This window comes from Melozone crissalis, unplaced genomic scaffold, assembly GCF_028551555.1.
Source record: "Melozone crissalis strain CALT ecotype California unplaced genomic scaffold, PUWL_Pcris_2 ptg000005l_1, whole genome shotgun sequence".
Taxonomy (NCBI): domain Eukaryota; kingdom Metazoa; phylum Chordata; class Aves; order Passeriformes; family Passerellidae; genus Melozone; species Melozone crissalis.
The window spans coordinates 882237-905620 of record NW_026535783.1 but is presented as its reverse complement, the minus strand read 5'-3'; the positions used below and the strand labels follow the sequence as shown (position 1 = coordinate 905620).

The 23384-nt window shown below is 39.5% G+C and overlaps 1 protein-coding gene across 2 annotated transcripts in view; it reads left to right on the top strand.

Annotated features, from left to right (window-relative positions):
- Positions 1–23384, top strand: part of EDIL3 (EGF like repeats and discoidin domains 3) — a 236597-nt gene that overhangs the window by 53116 nt on the left and 160097 nt on the right. For both annotated transcript variants that reach the window (XM_054288407.1, XM_054288400.1), the window contains exon 2: positions 14103–14231. In XM_054288407.1, the coding sequence (XP_054144382.1) occupies positions 14103–14231 (129 nt within the window). The remainder of the gene's footprint in view (positions 1–14102; positions 14232–23384) is intronic.

Sequence of the window (23384 nt, the reverse complement as noted above, 5' to 3'; positions counted from 1 at the left end):
CAAATAAAAGCCACCAAAAAAGCCACCAAAACCAAAGAGAAACAACAAAAAAAAAAACCCAGTTCCTCCCAAAAAAATCTAAAACCTCCCCCCAAAACAACAACAACAACAAAACCACAAAACAATCAAAAAAGAAACCAAAAACCACACAACAAACAAGCAAACAAACCAAAAACGCACATCAGAATCAATAATCTTTAGACCTGATTTATTAGAAAGTACCTGATTTCTATGGGACCAGGTATCAGGTGGATTGATGAATGAGTGGATGACTGTGAAGAGGTACTGATAATTTTCCTGTTAAAAATAGAAGCAATGCAAGACCCCAGGAAATAAAAGTTCATGGAACATACATCTCATGCTGCTGAATAGATTAGCATTTCCAGAAATGCTTACCACTGCAATCCACAACCAGTGATTCTGAAGATAAATACAGAGGTCTCTAGCAGTGATAAATGCAATGCCTTTCCTGGTTTTGTTTACTTTTAAGCACTTTGATCCTGGTTTTTAATCTATTTTCATGCTAATATGTTTTATCTGGGAAGACCTGTTGTCTTCATTTCACTCCTGACAATGAAACTTACCAAATTTACTTCATGTTTAAGTTTTATGTATTCATCTATAGCAAGTTTCAATAGCGCTGTAGTGGAGGGCAATAGTGCCTGGCTTTGATCTATAATAACTCAAGATGGTTTCTATTGTCAAGCCTTGAAGATTGCTTTCAATAGTTGAGCTTTTCAGACAGTGTTGTCAGCCTTCCTTGGCAGCTGCTGAAAGGAAAATATTCATATCACATTGTCTTCCTTTCAGTCACCTACCAGGGTAGGTGAATAAAGAAGAAACAGGTTAAAAAAATGCAGAAATTGTTGTTTGAGCTGACTTTTCTTGAACTTTATGAAATATACTGGTGTTTCAAATGCAGCTTTCATAACCGAAATAATTTTATTTCTGAATAACATAGGAGGAGAATTCAGCAAATACCTTTGTCTAGCGTAATAAATGTCTGCTTCCTTTTGGGCTTTATTTTTGTACAACAAAAGCAGGGGATAAATGTTTTTTTATTGATTTCTCCAAATTGTCTTGCATACCTCTTGCATATTTGGTTTCAAGCAAGACTAGAAGGAGCCATTTACAGCAATTTCTGGGTTAGTAACCTGGCATTCCAAAACACCACTGAGACATAATTGATATGCCACTAGAATACACTAAAAGGCTCGAGTGTTTCTGGATGCTTCTTAAAAATAATAGCTTTAAACTGCATAGCAAGAAAGCTGTAGCAGGTAGGTAATGAGGGGAAAATCATAAAAAAGTCTGTACACAAACAGAAAGACAAACACTACCAACCAAGGCTGAAAAAAAAAAAAAAATAATAAATAATAAAAAAATAAGTCTGGCTAAAAAGTAAAGAGCTAATCAGAAACATATGAGAAATAGAAAATGTGGTTTAAACGTTGCTGGATTGAAAACGAGACAGGAAATTGGAGGAAAGGGTAGAAGGAACACTATGAGGACATTAAACCCTAAGAAATTGTCTTAAAAAATTGTGCTTCAATTAATGGACAAAAACAACTCAAATACTGCTGCTGTTGACAATATCGAGCTGGAGCAACACCATGGAGTTAATGGATTTAATTTGGGCTGGCAGCAGCATGGGGCAGGTACCCTTTGGATTTAAATGGATTCTGCTGATCTCATTAGAAGCTGTTGTGTAACAGCTCATGGCCCAGCACCAGCGCTCTGATCCAGCTCCCTGGAAGAGTTTTTTTGCTTCCAACTTTGCTGGGAGATTTATTGGTCCTTAAGCCTGCAGGGGTGCCAAGTGTTGTGCAAACAGTGCTTTTATCATCCAGGATGTTCAGTCTTGGGCACTCCTTGAATTTAAGGCAGCTCAACCTGGCACAGCAGCGGCTGTGTCCTGGCACCAAACAGAACATCTTTTGGGGCAAAAAAGCTGAATTTAGGGCAAGGGTGATGTCCTAGCCTCAAGGTGGTGACTAACTGTGGGTGTAACTGCCTCGTGGTCTGGGACAGCTCACTGGAAAATGAATATTCAGAGAGTTAGTTTGAGGTCAAGATATCAAAGCATGGAAATGGCAGCAATTAAAATGTTTGTAGGTTCCAGCAATACAGAGGAGTGCACAGACAATAATTTGATTTTGGGAAAGGGAGGGATCAGCACCTATTAAAAAAAAAAAAAAAAAAAAATATATATATATATATATAGATATATATATATATAAAAAGACATATAGATAGATAGATATATTAAATATATATATATATAGATATATATAGATATATATAGATATATATATAGATATATATATATATATAGATATAACCCTGTACTGCTGCACTCCAATAAATGAAAAGTTCCTCTGGCAAACACCTAACTACAACATACAAAAAAATAACAGGTGATTCCTTTAATGAGGGTCACAAATAGAGGGGGGAAAAGGAACTCCCTAATGAGCCCCTGGGTTGTATTTAATACCTTCATTTGAGAAGAAATACGTTGAAATTCAGACTGGAATTTTATAACCCATTTATCAGTCATTTTAATTGTGGTGTCTTTGTCAAGATCAGGCTGCAGCAACATATTTGTGCACCCACAACAACTCTTTTATATGTTCTGTTGGTGAATAATGAGGCTTCTCTAATCACCTGGTTGTGCTGTAACTACTGTGTTGTTTGTTGCTGGCATAAATTGCCGTACAGCAATGGCAAAAAATAAAAAATAGCACTCATAAGTTTAGGCTGGGGGCTGAACTGGTGTGCATTTTGTGTTTTGGGTGAAGGGAGAAAGAAAACTGAATGAAGTTAATTCTATTAACACATTTAAAAATAAGCTGAAGAACAGGAAGAAGTAGGAGAGAGGTGCTAATCACAGAAGTACATAAAGAGAACACACATATTCCACTGGCCCAGTGCTAATCCCATACAAATCCATGTAAAGACTTTGTTCTTAATCTGAAAAAACCCCACAGTCCTCTGCTGTGACATCCCATGTTCACAGATGTGGAAAATGGAAAAGGATCAGTAAACACTGACGTGGATTTATAACTTTATTTGTATCCATCAAATTGTAATCACCTTCCTTCCCTTTTTCCTGTATGCTGGATGAAGAAATGAATTAATTTTGTTATTTTTATTGTAATAGCTTAATTTTTTTTTGTGAATATGGATTAGCAATATTCATTATCTTCACCCTCTTCTTAGTGTCTTTCCCTACTTTTGGGATTTACTTTATGCTTAGTTCTGCATTGTAAAAATACATTCTCTGTGTGCAGATATAGGACTGTGTTAAGTGTCAAAAAACAGCAATTGCATGTCAAACATGAAACGATGTGAGCATCCTGTTCTAATTAACATGGTTTACATTGTATTTCACTGCTTTACAACCACACCACATTACCTGGATGCAATTAATAAAGCAAAGCTGCAGGAAAAAAAAAAACCAACAAAAACAAGCAAACAAAAAAATAGAGACCAGTTAGATAACCTCCTTGTGCTTTTTCACCACTATTAAGCCAGAATGAGAGATCAAGTTTGTTTCCAGGTCTGCTGTGGCCTCTGGGATGTGTCTGGGATGTTCAAGGGCAGGTTAATTACTTGGTCTTGTGAGTAGAAGCAGTTATCTTGCACTTCATTCCTCCACATTTTGGTCATCTAATGATGCCAGAGAACTAACCGATTGCTTTAGGAATATTTATCTGTGTTCAGAAGCTGAAAGAGAGTATTTGTCTCACGCAGCAGTCCAGGATCTACGTGTACTAATATTAAAATAACATTTAAGCTCCCTGTTACCATAGAGTACAGTAAAAGTATCTCATTCTTGCTCACTCCAATTGTGAACATTTGTAATTTACTCTCTTTTCTGTCTGACTTCTTCCTTTTCATCCTTTCTCAATGACTGTTTTCAGCTCTTCATTTTCAAATGTAGCTCCATAGAAGCAGTGAGGATTTCCAAGCAGCTCTTTTAAGCTTGGTTTACAATGTACAGCAGGTAATAAAAGTAAATTAAAAACCACTGCCAAGAATACGGTTTGTTTGTGCAGTGTGGCCATACTGAGATGAGGTTTTGGCACACATAAACTGTTTCCTTACTTAATATTCTTGTAAACCACCTTGTGGCTGTAACAGTGTGAGGCAGCGCCTACAATGTGAGAGCAGCAAATGAATTTATCATAGTGCAGTTTACACCTTGGCTAAATCTGTGCTTAGGTGTCCCCATGTCACAGGCTGCTGCTGCTGCTGCATGGCTTCTGTGCCCTCAGAGGCTCACAGCTCTTGCAGAGCAGTGTCCGTCTGCTCCTCAGGACAGGAGGACAGGGAGCTCCTGGAGCAGCCCCAGAGGAGGGAGGGGACAGAGGTGATTCAGAGAAGGCTGAGGGAGCTGGGGCTGCTCAGCCTGGAGAGGAGCCCCAGTGAGAGGGGCCTCAGCCCTGCCTGTGCCGGCGTGTCCATGGCTGTCCTTGGGTGTCCCTGAGTGTCCCTGAATGTCCCTAGGTGTCCTTGGCTTTCCCTGGCTGTGCCAGCTGTTCCTAGGCATACCCATGTATCCCCCCTGTGTCCCTGTTTGGCCCTACATGTGCCTATCTCTACCTGGAGTGTCCTTGTATGTCTGTCCCAATGTGTCTCTGTGTGTCCCTGTGTCCCCATGTCTGTCCCTGTCTGTCCCTGTCTGTTCTTGGGTGTCCCTGCCCGTCCCTGTGTGTCCCCACATCTGTCCCCATGTGTCCCTGTCTGTCCCTGGGTGTCCCTGTGTCCCCCCGTGTCCCTGTGTGTCCCTGTCTGTCTCTGTGTCCTCCTGTCTGTCCCTGTGTGCAGAGGTCAGAGCAGGCCCAGGCCCTGCCCCAGGCCCAGCCATGGCCCCAGAGCCCCGGGCAGAGCCTGAGCTCAGCCCAGTCTGTCCCTGTCCCTGTGTGTGTCCCTACCTGTCCCAGTCTGTTTGTCCCAATATGTTTGTCCTTGCCTGTCTGTCCCTGTCTGTCCCTGTCCATCCCTGTGTGTCCCTGTCTATCCCTGCGTGTCTGTGTGTCCCTGTGTGTCCCTGTCTGTCCCTGTGTCCCTGTCTGTCCGTCCCTGTGTGCAGAGGTCAGAGCAAGGCCCAGGCCCAGCCATGGCCCCAGAGCCCCGGGCAGAGCCTGAGCTCAGCCCAGTCTGTCCCTGTCCCTGTGTGTGTCCCTACCTGTCCCAGTCTGTTTGTCCCAATATGTTTGTCCTTGCCTGTCTGTCCCTGTCTGTCCCTGTCCATCCCTGTGTGTCCCAGGCCCAGCCATGGCCCCAGAGCCCCAGGCAGGGCTGATCCCAGCAATTCCCCCCACAGGAGGCAGAGCCAGCCCTGGGCAGAGCCTGGAGGGGCTCTGGGGGCTCCAACCTGGGAACATTCCAGAATTCCCTGGTCACAATGCCCTGGGCTCTGGGGTGGCCCTGCTGGAGCAGGGAGGTGGCACCAGCTGAGCCGCCGTGGGCCCTTCCAAGGTGGCCCAAGCTGGGGTTCTTGCCTGGTGGCTTTAGGTACAATTAACTGAATTAATTTACAATTAGCCTGGTAGATTCATTCTTTAATCATTATTCATTATTTAATTTAAGTTTCATATCATGTTTGAGAAAAGTCTAGGAAGAAACCTCGTTTGCAAGTATTTAGCAGAATTTATACAGGGGTCTTTCTAAGCATAAAAGTTTCAGATTTCATTCTGTTTGTGAACAAGTTGGAACAAATGAGGTAAAAAATGCATCTGTCCTTTCCAGAGGTTCTTAGCAAAAATGACCCAGAGGATTTTCATCACTCATCCACAGAGCTTACATGGTACTGCCAGCTGCATTGTCCAAAGCAAACAGAATCAGTTCTTTATTGCAGCTGATAGCTGTAATGCCCTTACTAATTCATATCTCTCACACAAGAGGCTCATCTCTGCAGTGCCTAATTGATATTCTGAATGTGATCAGTAGCATCACCTTCCTGTAAAATCAGAAAGAAAATGATGAAAACTGGCACTTCTTTTGTATCTCTTTAGGTGATGTGTCTTTTTTGACAGTGGCAGGACTTCCTAAAAATCCATGTGACCAAAAAATGCGTGAAATTAACGCAGTAAGACTTGTTAATTGTAATGATGAAAAGTTACAGAATATTTTGCTTTATTCTCTTTACGCATAGGATTTGGTGTAATAAAAGAGGGGATTGTGGATGCTGTCCATGTAGGAAAGCATGTTCAGTGCTGGAATGTGGGTTAAAATGATCCTCCGGAGTGCTGGTGGGTTTTGCAAGGGAATCCCTGGTTGCTTGCACATCCTACACTCCTTTAATTCCTGCCTGCAGATGGATTTTTGTGGGGATGAGCTGGGTCCATTCCCAAAAAAGCTGAATCCAAGTGGAGGTTCTGATTCTGAACCAGTGCCTGGTTATTGGGATCACATGGAGGGAGGTGATTAAACCTGAAGCAAAATCCACAATTATTATACATTGTAAATATGAAAACCATCATCACTTCAATAGTATTGGCATCTCTTGTAAGAACATGTTGCCAAATAAGGTGTTAAGGAGTGGATATCCAAAAATAGAAGTAACCAGAAATCAATGAATACTTTTCAAAGTGTAATGAGAATATGCTTAGAACTTACATTCTGCAGTATTTCATTTTGGTGCAGATAGAAGGGTATAATGAAGCATAATCAGAGTTTAAAAACTGTTAATGATGACTTTTTTTAATTGCTCAACTTTCAAATTTGGATTTGCTTAGGATGGGAAAAGATAAATTCACCAGTGCTAAGATTAAAGATTGCCTAGCAACCAGAGAATGAGTACATCTAATGTAGGGAAAACAAAGGAAGAACAAACCACTTTCATTTCCATATATATAAAGTAGGTATAAATATACAAGTATGAAAATAAATATACATGTGTATGCAAAAATATAGACATACACTCTAGTTCTTCCAAATTGCCAACCTGAAATGCTGTGGATCTTAAAAAAAGAAATTGAAAGACTAAACCAAGATCCAAGATGTGGACTAAAATTGTGAATTTTCATTTAAAAGTAATAAATCCACAGTAAGTGTATAGGTTTTGTTTTAAATTGTCCTCCTTCACTGATGAAATGAAGGTTGAAAGTGGAGAGAAAACAGTCAAGACCAGTAAAAATATGTGCATCTGAAAACTTTTAAGTCTGTAAGGAAAAGAAGGAAAGGAGATGTCACCTGTCTAGAAAGGATCATAATCACTTATAACTGTTAATTTTGAAGGACTGTGCTAATGATTAAAGAATGTGCATTCATTGTTCCTCTGTGGAAAATGGGATGGGCAATAAATTTGAATATTTATTAACTGAGACATTTCAAGTGAACATAATGATAAAAATCTCCTGATCAGCTTTAAAAGTAAAGTACTAGGAAATTATGGAAATTATGACTGGAAATGATAAAGCATTTCTTGGAATATCTTCTGGAAATCTTAATAGAACAAAACAAACTATTGGAGAGAGAGTTTAGCCTAATTGCCCTGTCTTAAGTTCTTTTTTATTCCTTTTCATAAACTTCTTTCACCCCATAAATGCGAACAGGTACAGAAATGCAGGTTTATTCACCTGAGTTTTAGCAAGTGGCCAAAAAACTGTGTGAACCTAAAAATCCACTGTGTTAAGGTAAGCAACAACCACTACCAAAGCAAAGTGTGCAGGGACTGCCTGGGTAAATTTTTTTTGCCATCTTTGTTGAGCATGCAGAGAGAAGAGATGTGGGAGGCTGTGTTGGTGGGGACCAGGGTATCTTCATTAAAGGCAATTTTGTTCCCTCTCCCTGGTTCTGCAGGAGGCATCACTGCTGCTGGCTGGGGTTGGGTGCTGGGGGTGCCAGCGCTGTCAGCTGAGCAGGCAGGGGAATATCTCTCTTTTTTTTTTCCTTTGATGAAACACTGTCTGGACTGATGGCAGCTTTCCTCAAATCTGCACAGCAGCCTGCGCATGAAAGATTTCCCACAAGTTGTAAAAATATTCAGAGCCGTGTTATATAACCATGTTCCCCCCTTTAATCATTTTTGATCCATTTTTTACTAATGAAGATGTGAAATGACAGGAATAGTTCATATTCTTTTTTTCCCTGCAGAGCCTGTTGGCATAGAAATGAACTCTCTGTAACCTATGGAAGAGAGAAGAGTTTACTTTTTAAGCTGTTTTCTGTTTCTACTTGTGTTTCATATTGTCAAACATCAGATGCTTGAAAGGTCTATAACACAGCAGGCTGAAGTGCAGTGACCTGCTGCTCTTTCACATTCAAATTAATAAAGTAGCTCATAGTGTAGACCTTTAGAAACGCAAGAGATTATACTTTTTTAAGGCAGAAGGGGATTTATTATGATAGAAATTAATCTCTGCAGACATTAGTTTAGGGCTTTATTCTAACTCTTGAAGTAGGGACACACTTTCACAGTATTGCACCATTAGATTAAATTCAAATCTTAAATCAGCTCTTCATCTTCACCCAGGATTAATGTTTCAGCCGAGTCCCAGAGTGGAATTCAAACAGTAATTCTCTGATTAGAATAATCTGATTTTCTTTTTGTAATTCCATCCCAGGTTTTGAGAAATCAGCTGCTGCATCTCTTCAGATTAAGAGACCAGAAAAAGTTAAAATTAGAAAAAAAAATTTACACCTGGTTTTACCCAAGCTCATTGCAGCTCTCCACCACAGCTACCTGCTGCACATTAAGTGCACGGAATCTCTTGATCACAGAGGCTTTCAAAAGTAACCACTGTGATTTTCATGAGACTGTGATGAAATGATGAATTTTATTCTGATATTTACATTCTCCTCTAGTTTTCTTGTCCAGCAAGTGGACATTTAAAGTTGACATTATTGCTTGATGCATTTTCTAAAACCATTTAGACACTCTGCCAGGAGTGATCTAGCTAAAAATTTAGCTGAACTTTCTACCTGCGTAGTAAGCAAATCAGCCTAGGAAAGAAGCAGAAGGAGGTGGATGAGCTATTGGTATCTAGAAACCTTATTTTTCAAATAATAAGGGAGACAATTTAATTATTCCAACTGTCTTTTTTACCTTAGGAGAAACAAATTAGCTGCCTCACCATTAAATCTGAAGAAACAGCTTACAAATTTCTTAAAAAGAACTGCAGAGCTCATCTGTTTCTATGTTCACACTTTGCATCTCTGCACAGGTGTGTCTTCAACATGATTTATGGCTCTGCTGTGGAGAAATAGGTGTGAACTTGGGCACTGTGCAGATGATTCCGTAAATCAGGAAACTATTAAAGCTCTTTTTCTGAAAACTGATTTTAACATGAGAATGCTACAGGTGGCAAGTACTTTCTCAGTCTTCTTCTGGAGTTTAGGTGCTCTTCTTAGCTTCAGAACTGGTGCTTATTTTTGCTATATCTATACCAGATTTCTCTAGACTGGCTGTTTCCTGGGCTGTTCATTTTTTGGTGCCGCCTGGGGATTTCTCTTTTGAAACAAGTTTTATTCTCGTGAAAGCAACTGGCCATTATTTTTATTTCTTTTGAAAGAGCTTGTAAAATAAGCCATATTTCTGTAGCCACATAGGAAACTGAGCACAATTATGGCTGCTGTTTTAGACAGAAATGATGGCCCTCCTCTTCCCATCAATGGTGGAACCAAAAGTTGAGTTTTAAGGCACACACTGTATAGAATACCAGGAAAGAGAATCGTGTCTCCCTAAAAATCTGTGTGTCTAACATCATAAGCTCATATGCCATTCTCTTTGCAGCTACAGCATCAGCACATTTACCTCAGTATCAGCTGCTGTGAATTTCACTGCCTCATTATATAATGTATACTCAATGTGTTCATATTTATATTTAATGCCCATTACATGAAAGAATAAAGAGGGTTGAATTTTTCCATGCACACTTGCTGTTTCACAGAATGTGCTCTATTTTTAAATTATAGAAGGAAACGTGGCCCAGACACCAGAATGGTCTTTATTCAATCGCTTCTATCATTACAGTTTTGAAATGTGAATCCACGGGATTCTTTTAAGGCAGGTTTCTTTCTTTATCATACTATCATTGTCTCAAGCAGATGTCTCTCAGAGCAGCAGTTCTGCCAGAAAGCCTAATAGTTATCATTCTAGGTGTTATAGTTGAGGGAAATTGTCTCCATTTCAGGCTAATGATGTTGTGCATGGGGACTGGAATGCTTCTCTCAGGCCTAATTCAGGATACCTTAGCTTTTGCCAGGTATTTCTGCCCCAGAAACCGTAACACTAAATAGTGAACAGCTTTAAGTAGGATTAAATAATTCTTTTTCATGTTTTTAATTTTTTTTTTTTCACTGCAAATTAATTAGTGTGTAATAAGGGTAGCTGGCTGGTCCGTCTGCTTTTAGGGTGAGTGCTTTATGAAGGTGCAGGTGGTTGAGGGATGGAACTTCTCCCCCTGCCCATCTCCTTCAGCCTTCACGTCACCAAAGTTGTTTTCATAAAACTGTGAATTTCTGCTCCTGACAAGGATTGATGGGCTAACTGTTAAAATCACAGAGTGCTGCATTATTTATACACACAAGGGCTGGGCTCCTTCTTTCAGGCTGTCCTCTGCTGTCAAGCAAGGAATTAAACTCCTCACTCAGGAAGCATGCAATATTTCGTTTCTATGGGGTTTTGTGGGATCAAAAATACGTTATATAAAAGTTTAAAGTTCAGTAAAGAGTGGGTGTACAACTTCTACTCAACTCCCCACCACTACCTGCTTGTGGAAAGGGGCAATAGTTGTATATTCAGTATTTTATTGAAAAGCATGTGGCTTAAAAGTAGTTATGTGAACACATGGAAAAGAGAGTGATGGACTTGCAGAACAGTTTTTCTCTGAGTACCTTTAATGAAAATGATCCAGGTTCATTGGTTGAGTTGTTCATTATGTACAAAAAAACTTCATATTTCTTACAGAAACAATCCTGGGTATTATTACAGAGCAAATATATCAGCTTTTCATTTGAGTTTTGCTGCATAATTTTTCCTGAATTTGGAGAATTGGGGAAGGTTCTTAATTAAAATTCTAATTTTGAGTTTGCATGGATCTCTTTGATTTTATTCTTTTTGTCATGCTTTTTTTTTTTTGTTTTGTTTTTTTAATTCTTAACCAGCCGTAGTTCCCAAGCAGAGGATGGACAGTTTGCTCAAGGATAAACTTGACTTCAAAATGTTATGAAGAAATGAGATAGGAGCAGAAAAATAATTAAAATTATTTTTAAAATCCCACGCATTTAGGACCCTTTGGTACTAAGTGAAGTCCCAAAGGTTTATGTACTGTCTTCAGACACTTTTACACTTGAGAGGCCATGTAAAGAAAAGCACAAAGTTAGTCAGACATAGGGAAGACAAACATGAATGACTGTTTTCATTCGACATTGAATCTTACTGGAATCCTTTCAGAATATCTTAATAAAAGTGCAATAGTAATTGGTCTTTAGATTTTCTTTTCAAATAATTTAATTTCTCCTGGAGTGTTTGTTTAATTTGCAGAAATTTGTCAAATTACACAGTCTGTTACACAAACAGCATCTTGCCAATCACAATGGAAAGCCATCAGCAACAGAGCAGACTCCTGCAATATTTACTGTAAATTATATATTTCCTTTCTTGGGTTTATTTTACTCTTCCATTCACAAAATCTCCCAGGTGAAATTATAAAACCAATGTAGTGCTAAAAGCTGTGTCACATTTTAATGGTAGCAAATCCCTTTATCAGTTGTGTTAAGACAAAATGCACCCATATCATCTTTTCTTACTAACAGAGCCTTCAAAATCAAATTCTCCTCATCAAACCCAGTGGAATGTATAACAAATTAGATTTCAATATTTCAGTATGAATGTCCTCTCAAGAGGCACAAAATGGAAATTGAGGAAGATTTTGTTGATTCAAAAGTGATATTTATTTTGTTCAGCACCATTTCACAGACAATAAACTATAAATAATGGAGATAACATTTTACATGACTTTTGAAAATTCAAGTTTCAATATTTACACAGCCTAGTACCTGCTCTTAAGTAGAATTCTGCAGCTTCTTATTTCTCTGACTGCATCATATTTGATTTTGTACTATGATATTATTTAACCATTGTTATTTACAGAAGGACTTTTCCTCTTTAATCCTCATTAACATTATGTGAATGAGACAGGATAAGCTGTTTTTTGCTTGGCTTTCTCTTTGTTTGGTTTTGGTGTCATTTGTTGGGTTTTTTTAATTGTATGTTTGGTTGGTTGGTTTTTGTTTTATTTTCTTTATTTGTGGTAATTTGGGGCTTTTTTTGTCTTGTTTTTTTGGTTGGTTTTTTTGCAGGTTTTTTTGGGGGGAGCTTTCAGTTACCTGTGCTTGCTTTCATTTTTTTTTTTTAACCCATTCTCTTTAGATGTGTTCTTTATTCACTTTATTTCTGAGATTTCTGTGGTACAATGGCATTACAAAAATTACACCACTGACTGACAGGCCAAGGTGGTGGGTCAAAAGAGCAATTAGTGCAGTTATTTCCTGAACATGGAAATAAATGGCTGTTAATAGAGGAGAACATCTGCTTTATTAGTCCCAAACTGCAGGTCAGGTCACTTTATTTCAGGCTGAAAAAGCCAACACGAATTTTCAGGCAAATTAAAACCACGCAGTTGACTGTCCACACTTTGGTCATTTCAGGAGATTTCAGTTTCGGGAAATACAATGCAGCATTTTGTGTGAATTCTGCTTGTCATTCAATGTAGAATTCACAAATTCAAAGAGCATTTTTGTCTTTTTGCCATTTACGCCAATGGCATTATTGAAATCAAAATGACACCAAATCAGGAAATATGTAGCAAAAATATCCTCTCTCATTTTAATCAGAATATCCATGCGGATTTGCATACTAAGTGTTCCTGCTCCAGATGCTATTTAGTTTATTAATTTAATTAGAGGTATGGGAATACAGTTGTCAGAGAATTCATTTAATAGTAGCTGTTCTTTCACAACCAATTGCCTAATCCCCATAAAGTAATAAACAAGGATCCTTTGCTACCCCAATAATGCAACAAATGCAGAAAATGAGAAGTCTTGGCTTATTTAAAATCAGTTAGGATATACCATTTACTGTTCTCAAAAATAGCTTTGCTTCTCCATCAGCGGGACAGTCTTTAAGACAAAACAATATCAAGTGCATGACAGCTCTCTGTGTCATGAAGGCACCCTAAAGATGACAAAAAAATTGCACAAAACTGCAAATAACCCATCAAACTACTGCACAGCTCCAGTTTTTCTGTGAAACTGATGCACAGAGTTCATAAAGGCATTTTCGTGCATCGCCTACATTTCTTAAACAATGTTTAAATGTAAATTCTTACACCAAGGATTAATCTGAAATCCATGTGCAAGAAAAGTGTGTAAATCCTGAGCTGTTTGCCAACAAAATAATCCAAAACATGGTGTAATTGCTGACATTGTATTGATGACATAAATCAAAATAATTTCTGTAAATCTCTTCAATTACATGGAAAAAACCTGGCAATTATCAATTAAAAAACCTCACAGAAAACAATGTAATTGTTCTCTAATAATTGTCTACCTGTAGATCTTTCTTTCAGATACATTTACTGCACAAAATACTGTTAATTTAAAATGTTATGCTGAGAAGCAGAGAGCACAAACCTGTCTTTAAAGATGAAGATTGAGATAGATAATAATATATGTAAATATAAGAGAAACTATCTGGGAAAAACTACCAAATTAAAGCTGGCCAAAGCCTAGGGGATATTCTTTAGGGTTGCTTCCATTTATCCCAGTGGTGACAGAATGAAATCTGTAGATATCATGAAAGTCTTCAGGTTGGAAAAAAATAAATAAATCACCATTTGCTATTGTCTTTTGCAAATGGATTGACTTTAAGACAACCACATTTTTTGGGGTGGAAGACTGGGGGTAGATGATTACCTGGAGCTGTGCTGTTAAATAAATACAAAACTGAATCAGCCAAAAGTCATTCAAAGGACATAAGAGTTCGTCCTTTCTTTCTGTACTTAGTTACCCAAAAATCTGATGTGGTGAGAGCTTGTGGGTAATTTTTGGTGTCTTTTCTACAAAAAATTTTCTTTTCCCTGTGCCCACAGCGGATGTGTGTGACTCCAACCCCTGCCAGAACGGTGGCATCTGCCTGTCAGGGCTCAATGACAACTTCTACTCCTGCGAGTGTCCCCAGGGTTTCACAGATCCCAACTGCTCCAGCCTTGTGGAGGTTGGTAAGTGAAAATTAAATTAAATTGCTGAAATGGCTCCAGGGGCCTGCGGCTGCTCAAGCAGTGATCCTGTCCATGGTGTTCTGTGTGGTGGTGGTGGTGCCTTGTTGGGGCTACATTAATAGAGGCCAGAATAGATAAAAATGAAAAGCATTTCTATTTATTGAAGGGCCTTCAGGAACAATTTGGGCAGCCCCAGGGGCTACACCCAAAAATGGACCCACAGGTTTTCACATTTTTAAAAGTTTGGTCCATTTACATTTTGGGGGCTAATCTAACAATTCCAGCCTCAGGTAATGAAGTCATTTACCCCAAGTTTGCCCACCCAACTCACTTTTGTTTGCATTTCTGGGCCCTGGGGCAGTGAGGTGCCCTCGGTTGCCAGGCCTGGAGAGGAATTGTTGTGCCTGCCCAGAATGGGACAGCAGCAGCTGACACGGAATGTGGAGTTTGGAGTTACACACTAAAGAACTGCAGGATAGCAAATACATGAAAAATATAAACACTAAAATCCCAAGGCATCAATGGGGTCTTTAGGTTGATCACTATTGGGGTTTTTAACCTTATATCTGTGCCATAGCCATCTCTATAATAAGTAACAGTTGAAAGCTATGTAATTAAGTTGAAATGGCATCTGCAGAAAATATAATTACTCAGAAAAACCCAGTGGTCCACAAAAAACTCCATAATGGACTTCAATATCACAAACATTTTTCAAAGACCAATTCTAGATAATTTTAGATAATTCTGTGATAATTCTATGTACCCTTCTTCAACCAGCACCCTTCAAATCTTCACTTCTGATAGTTTTGTGCCAATGTCTGGAGTAAAGACTGATTTCCTATGCAAATTAAGAGACAGGACCAGCATAGGAGAAACCCAGAATAACACATAGTGGTCACTTGCTTGAATTTCAAAATAACTATCCATTTGGAGGCTCTAAATAAAGATGAGTGCATAGAGCACAAGTCAAATGTACTGAAATTTTGTGATGTGCACTTGACTCAAAGTAAACCTGAATTTGAGTGGTAGATCCAAAATATCCAGGAGGTCAGGCCTCCGTGTTGAGAAAACTTAAGGAGAAAATGAGAATCTGAAGGAAAATGTAGACAGCTCACTGAAAGTTAATTGAGCTCTTGTATTATCCCAAAGAAGGCACAAAAATATGTTTACAGAGCAAAATGATGGAACTGTCACAGCTGGGCTCAACAATGCAACGGTCCTAAATATGTGTGCGTCTCATTTTAAATAATTAATTATTTCATTTAATAAATATTCTTTAAAAAATTACACAAAGTGAACCAAGGTTCACTGTTATGTGGACAATGTCTCTGCCAATGGGTAAAGGGAGCAGAACTTAGTCCAGAAATAAAGGGCTGTTATTTTTATGAGGTTTTTTTGTTAATTTCCTTTTATGAAAATGTTGCTACTGCTGTTTTTAGAGTGAAATCCAAGTGTCCACAATGCAATTTTAAGGGAATTTGGATTTAAATTGATTCCCTTTAAGTTAAACTTTCTGCAGAGAAATGGAGCTAGTTCCTGTGGGAGAATGATCAACTTCAGACACCAACTGCAATTTTTTTCTGATTCTAAAATGTTGTTGTAGTTGATTACCACCTAAAATTTGAGTTGCACAAGGAGGTGCTTGTTGCCCACACGTGAAGCCAGGAAACACTGCCTCAAATCTTATTTTCCATCCCTTTTCCATAATTTTTATCAGTGCTTGAATTTATTCTACAGATATATGTCATGCTATCCTAAAACAGCATAGACAGGGCTTCACTTCAGGAAAATTTTGGATTTATTGTGTACTTTGCTGGCAGGAAATTGCATTGCATATGACTGGGAGGATGCCAAACATGACTGAATCTGGAGGAAAAAAATCATATTGTGATAATTGTCACTGTAATTAGCAGATGAGCATTAATAGGGCTTTAAAAACTACACATATACTTAACTAAAATCTTCAAGCACTTCACCAATAACTCGGTTTGGTAAACAGACTAAAGCATAAGTAAATAACTTGACAATGTGTGGCAATCACAGCACTTACAGAAGCAGGATGCTACATTTCTAGTTTGCAATCCACGGGGAATATCTGCTTGTTAAATAAAGACAGCACTTGTTAAATAAAGAATCTATTTCATATTCCTACAGTAACTAAAATCCAGAATGTTAATTCAGTTCGGCTTTTTCTTGTTTGCTACATGTACGGATTCAGTCTAGCCTTGTTAAAACCTTTAAAAATAGATTTTAAAATAAACTTTTATTTTTTTAGTAAAAGATCATTCTGCTTTTTGTAACCCTGTACATATAAGCCACTGGAAAAAAAAGGCATTTCAAGAAAATTATTTGATTTTTTTTCTATGAAAACAATGGTGATTAGTGTAAGCTGTTAGTCAGTCAGCTCAATTAATTCAAATACTGAAATGCTTAAAGTAAAATGATGTTGTAAGATGTGTCTAGAGGAGCCCAGGAGTGCAAGACCCTGAGTGATCACTTTTACTAAGAGTGTTTATTAGATGTATGAATTAAGAGGGAATGCCAGCAAAGGTTGCCTCTTTTTGGCTTTTTAATGAGGTTTTGCCCAAAAGCTAATCTCCTAATCCCTCGTATCTCAAAAAAGCCTTCTTGACAATTTTCTGTGCAGTTGAAAACACTAAATTAAAAATTAGTGTTTAGGATGTCAGGGGGGTACCGTGTAGGAAGAAAAGAGGAGGGTGAGGAAAAAAACCCCAAATACTCAAAAAAACCCCAACAACAGCAATAAAAAAACAAAACCAAAACCAAACCAAACCAAACCAAAACAAAACAAACAAAAAACCCCCACAAAAACAAAACAAAGCAAATTAAAAAAAAAAGGCAAAAAAAAAGAGAGAAGGGCGTGTGCCACTGTCTCCCTCAAAAGGGCTGCACAGAAAATTTTAAAAAAAAAAAAATTCACAAGCAGCTTGGTGTTGTCTGCATCCCCCTCATTAGAGACTTTGTGCAATGACAGGATGCACTGCTGAACTCGGGCACCTGCTGGGAAGTCATAAATTTTTCAAGGGACATACCTTGAACAGGAGGATTTTCACAGTAAAAGACAACAGGGATTTTACTTAATCATGCATTAATGTGGGTAAATAAAAGGCAGTCCCATTCAGACAGCAAGCCATGAACTATGCAGAGGGGAAAAAAAAAAGTACCCAGGAAGATCAAACATTTAGGTAGAAGTCTTCCCTAAATAGTCCAACAAATACTCCAGACAGTTTGGGAGCTTCATGGATTCTCCAGAATGCAACTTCCTTTATTACCTTAATAGACATAAAATTTAAAGTAACCTGTTATTCATAGTAATACCAATTTCAAGCTAATAAGTTTAACTAATTATGTGCTTTTATAAATTTACCCATGGAAAAATATAACTTTTCTGCCATACTTCTTTTTTTACTGACCCTGTAGCTGTGAGTCTGTCTAAACCAAAATTTATAAAAAATTCTTGTGAGAGTAATTTGCATATTTTTAATTGCTATTCCCATTCTGACCCTACTCTTTTGTTAATGGCAATCTCACTTTATTTCCTATGTGTATTTAAACTTGGTTGTGCAAGAAGGTTTGAGATGAGGTGGTAGATCTGTAATATCACCCTATTTGTGCAGGTTTTTCAGTGCTCTAACAGATTTTAAATATCTGATAAACTGGCAGAGGACAAGATAGAGAGAGGCAGGAAAAATGTGTGTTTTGGTTGTTTTCAGCACAGCACATCCTCCAGCGAGGTGAAAAAGGATTTGGCTAAACAGATAAAAGGTGATTATATCAAACATTCCAAATAGCAGGATGTTTTCCAAAGATAATAAGAACACTATGGTCCAAGTTAACTCTTCAGCAGACTCCTGTCTACATATATGGAAACTAATTTTAACTTAAATTGAAACAAAATATTTTTCGAGTAATTGATATTGGCATTGAAATGCATTACAGAGTAGTTGGCAGATTTTACATCTTTTAAATAACTCACAAGTCATTCTCAGGAATCATGTAAAATATCAAAATGCAATAAACATCAACTGTTACAGACAATTAATAGGAGCAATTAATTAATTCCGTTCAGGAAAACTCTTAATGTGCTGCCTGTCAACCTGGGTGACTGATTAGCCATGGACAGCACACGAGGGGTTCTATAAAATGGCACTGGGGGAGTTTTCTTTGAAATAAAAACTGCTCCTGTTCTGTTTAGTGTGTGCATAAGGGAAAACAGGGGGAGAAACACAACCTTAATTGCCAGAAAAAGAGTTTTTTCACTTTATTATGCCATAAGGCAAGGAGAGTGTGTTCCATGGGTTGACCATGTTCACATTTGAAATCTGAGCATCTTAAAACTACTCGGTTTTGATCTTCCAAGTCTGAAATTCAATAACTGTCTGAGAGGATAAACTGGTGAACATGTTTAGTTTATTTAAGTGAAAAAAAAATAACAGATGTCAAATGGGCTGCCAGCATCCTTTTGGAAAGTGTCTGTACCTTTTATGTCAGCTCTCACTGAGAGGATCTCATTATTGAAAAACATGGTGAAAAAAAAAAAGCCTGCGTGCATTTTGGAAGGGTGGAAAGGCAAGTTAATGATGTTATGGTTAATGATCAAGGGGAGCTGGGTTTCAGTGCAGCACGGAGGCTGAGAGAAGGGAGAAGAGTTGAAAGGTGAGCCAGACGTGCCAGTCTCCCATGGCATCTTTATTCCTCCAAGTGATTAAGAAGTGATTGCGGGGTTCCTGGCTTGGCACATTGCAGTTTTCCATAATCACTTCAGTCTTCTCAGTATCCAAAGTAAACTATTTCTTTGACAGCTGCTGTCTCCCAGCCAGAAACGCAGGAATCAAAGCAGTTCTTCCCTTTTCATGCTGTTAAATAAAAATTCAGTAAGATGGATTAGGCCCGGATCTGTGCTCTGATCTGTTTGCTTTGTGGCTTTATTTGCACAACCTAAGTCTCCACTTTTGCTTTCCTGACCCCTGCACTGACAGGACAAGGGCTTCTGAAAAAAAATTAGTGCAGATGAAAGTCCTGTCACTCACTTCCTGCCAGTCTTGCAGATGCTTTTCAATGCCATGATTAGAAATGACTGAATGATTTCAAAGATGCTTTTGTAGCCTTACAATGTGTGTTTTGTCCTTTCTTTAAGGAGGGTTGCTTGCCCCACGTGTTGAACATGTGTACTAATGGATTTTCCAAGGTAGAAATAGTGAAATGAATCCACTCTTACCAAAGAATTCCAATTACTTACTGCCATGTGCATCCAGTATGCAATTGACATGAAAGTATTCATCTCAGGTGTAAATAAAGTAGCCTGGAGTAATGCAAATTACAGCACTGGCCCTCCCAAAATCAGAATAGTTGAAGATGTGAGGCACTTGTGGAGGTCTGTAGCCTAACCCACCTCTTAATGGACGATTAATGGTGCAGGTTTCTCAGGGTCATTTCCAGCTGAGTTTTGAATATTTGCAGAGATGGAGACTTTACAGCTTTTCATGGCAATCTGTGCCAGTGTTTGATCACCTTCACAGGCCAAAAAAAGGCAAGGAAACAAATGGAAAAACCCCAAAAGCCCAAATATATTTAAGTGCAATTTTGTGAAATTTAATTTTTTCTCATTGTGCTGTCACTGGGTACCACTGAGAAGTCCCTGGCTCTGGTGTCTTTATTTGTATTTTCTTCTCCAGGCTTGACTATTTGATTTTAGGGAAATAATCACATCTCTTGGCCTGCTGGCACTCCTCTCCTTAGTGCAACACAGTCCTTTGCAGATGGGCCAGGATATTGGGAAATAGAGTGTGGACTCCAGATTTCACCACCTATTGTCACTGATTTGGGTGTAGTGCCACCCAAACTGGCTATATTTATTCCTATATTAGCCAAATTTTTGTAAAGCGACTTATTCACCACGTTTCTTATTGTCAAGAGGAAGACTTTACTACATGACTGTGAATTCTTCTTCAGTGCGCTGTTGTTCTTTTCTCTTGTTACTGATTCCTTATTTTAAAAAATTTCATTATTTGAAAAAAATTGCAAAGTCCATTGTTCTCCTTTTGCTGATATTCCCAAAAACCATTTCAATGGCTCTGTTGGTAACAGGAGATTCACATCAGAGATGAGGTGGGCCTGTGTTTATTAGAATTCAGTAAGAATAATCAGGTTCCATGGTTAAAGGGTGGTTTCTTCTGGGAAAAGAGCAAGAGAGAGGAGGAGGGAAGAGATTGAAAACAAATTCTTCCTTGCAGGTCTTCAGCATGTTGAGGCATTTCTCAGCACTCTATTCTGAAGCCTAAACCCTAGGGCTTCACATTTCTATTACACAGCACAGCAGTGTTTTATGTGGAATTAACTGCAAAACACATTTTTTAAACAGAAATTATCACATAATCAAGATGTTCTCATAGGTTATGGAGCCCTGGTAAAAGCAATCAATACATATTAATAAAAATAATTTGACAAATTAGGTCCTAATGTTTAGTTTTTGGGTAGCCTGAAGAGCGCGTAATGCACAAAAATCTAAATTGAATGGTCTGAATTCATGCAAGCAGAATAGCTTGATAAATGGCACTGATTGCAGGGCAGAAAATGTTGTAAGTCATAATTTACAATATTTCTGCCCAAAAAATTGCCTTTGATGCTGATTGCCAATAAATCCGTTGTGAAAATAAGGTTTTGAGTCACAATTTGTGAAGAGTGTGCAAAATTGGGAGTTGACAGAGTCGTGGAATCCCAGGTTGGGAGGGACCTCAAGGATCACTTGGGTGAAGCTTTCTTGGCAAAATCATGGTCCAGGCAGGATGGGCCAGAGCCCTGCCCAGCTGAATCCTAAAAACGTTTAATGCTGGGGAATCCATCCCTTGCCTGGGGAGATGATTCCAGTGGTTGATGGCTATGGGGAAAGTGATTCCTCTTGTGCCCAGTCAGAGCCCCTGGGAGCCCCCAGCCCTGGTCCTCTCCATGGCTCCACGCACAAAGGGAGCCTCCACCTGCTCTGTGGTCACAGACATCTTCTATGAAAAATCCTTTCCTTAGGACTGTTCCTCCTGAGCAGCTGAGAGGCCTCAGGAACAAAATGTAAACAATGGTTATCTGCTGCTGTGGAATGCAACAGGTGCATCTGGGATTGGGTTTATGTGGTTGTTTCTAATTAATGGCCAATCACAGTCAGCTGGCTCGGACAGAGACCCCAAGCCACAAACCTTTGTTATTCATTCTTTCCTATTCTATTCTTAGCCAGCCTTCTGATGAAATCCTTTCTTCTATTCTTTTAGTATCATTTTAATATAATATATATCATAAAATAATAAATCAAGCCCTCTAACACATGGAGTCAGATCCTCATCTCTTCCCTCACCCTTGCACCCCTGTGAACACGGTCACACTCTGCGGCCACCCTTGAACCAGGGGAGCACGGGGTGAGGGGTCCCCTCATCCTCCTCTCCTCAGGGCTGAGCAAGCCCAGGTCTGTCAGCCTCATCCTCCTCTCCTCAGGGCTGAGCAAGCCCAGGTCTGTCAGCCTCATCCTCCTCTCCTCAGGGCTGAGCAAGCCCAGGTCTCTCAGCCTCATCCTCCTCTCCTCAGGGCTGAGCAAGCCCAGGTCTCTCAGCCTCATCCTCCTCTCCTCAGGGCTGAGCAAGCCCAGGTCTCTCAGCCTCATCCTCCTCTCCTCAGGGCTGAGCAAGCCCAGGTCTGTCAGCCTCATCCTCCTCTCCTCAGGGCTGAGCAAGCCCAGGTCTGTCAGCCTCATCCTCCTCTCCTCAGGGCTGAGCAAGCCCAGGTCTCTCAGCCTCATCCTCCTCTCCTCAGGGCTGAGCAAGCCCAGGTCTGTCAGCCTCATCCTCCTCTCGTCAGGGCTGAGCAAGCCCAGGTCTCTCAGCCCACCTTCCCCCCCAGTCAGATTTCCCAGCCCTTGGATCCTCTTTGTGGCCCTTCCCTGCGGCCTCTCAGCCTGGCCGGCTCTGTGGGGCACAGCAGGGACCACAGCTGGGCACGGGGCTGCAGGAGGGACCCAACAAAAGCTGAGCAGAGTGGGGTGATGACTTCCTCACCTCTAATTTGCCCCTTTTGGTGTCTCTTTGGGTGAAGGATCCTGCAGTTAATTCCTTCCCCATCTCTGTGTCCCTCTGCTCCTCAATGTCCTTGTGCCTCTTGTGCTGTGGAGACCCAGAGCTGGACACGCCACTGCAGATGTGTCCCTTTGCTAAGCAAAGAGAAGGATCACCCACACTCACCTGCTGCCAGTGCTCTTCCAAACACATCCCAGAATGCTGCTGGCACTTGTAAAAAAGGGGCTTAATATTCTGTTGGGTTTCACCAGAATATTTCTTTTATAAAGTATTTTGTAATACATGACAGACCTTAAAAAGCCTACATGGTACCACTGGTCAATGTGACCATGCACAGTGGTTGTGGGTAGTGAAAATTTTAAAACCTGAATGAGAAATGCTCTGTTGAATAAACCCCATGCTGGAATTCATTTTCCTATTTTTCTGCCTGCAATTTTTTTTTTATTTGGAGGGTGCAAACTGGCAAGGTCACACACTAGAGGGTAAGCAGTTGTCCACCCTGAAGGAGATTTTATGTATTTTATGCATCTAATTAAAAGGGCAAATGGAAAACATCCAGCCCCTTGTTGGTAGGCCTACTGCTCAGGATGAGACCTTGCAAAGATAAACAAAGTTTGTGAGCATGGGTTTATTTTCCAAAACACATCCCCAAGCCCTGGTTCGGTTGGAGGGATGAAGGACCCAGCGGTGCATCAGATTTTGGTTAAAAGCTGCAACACTGATGCCAAGATTTTAATGTAAAAATACTCAGAAAAGCATGCATACAGGTCATGGAGGACTGTGACAACTGTGAGGCGTGGGCTTTCCATCCAGGTGTTATTTAATTGGAAATTACAAGTGCACAGAGCCTGCTAAAGGCAGGGCGCTGCAGAAACAAGATTTGCACCTGCCTGGGTTGTTTGTACTGGAAGGGAGGAATCTCTGCAGAGCCAGAGCCATTTCCATGACGTTTTGCCCTGTTTTACTGGGTGAAGAAGAGAAGGGAAAAAAAAAAAACAAAACCAGAAGAAAAAAAAAAAAAAAAGAAAAGAAAGGAAAAAACCAGCGTTTTCCCCAGAAATATGTTGCGTCTATGGCC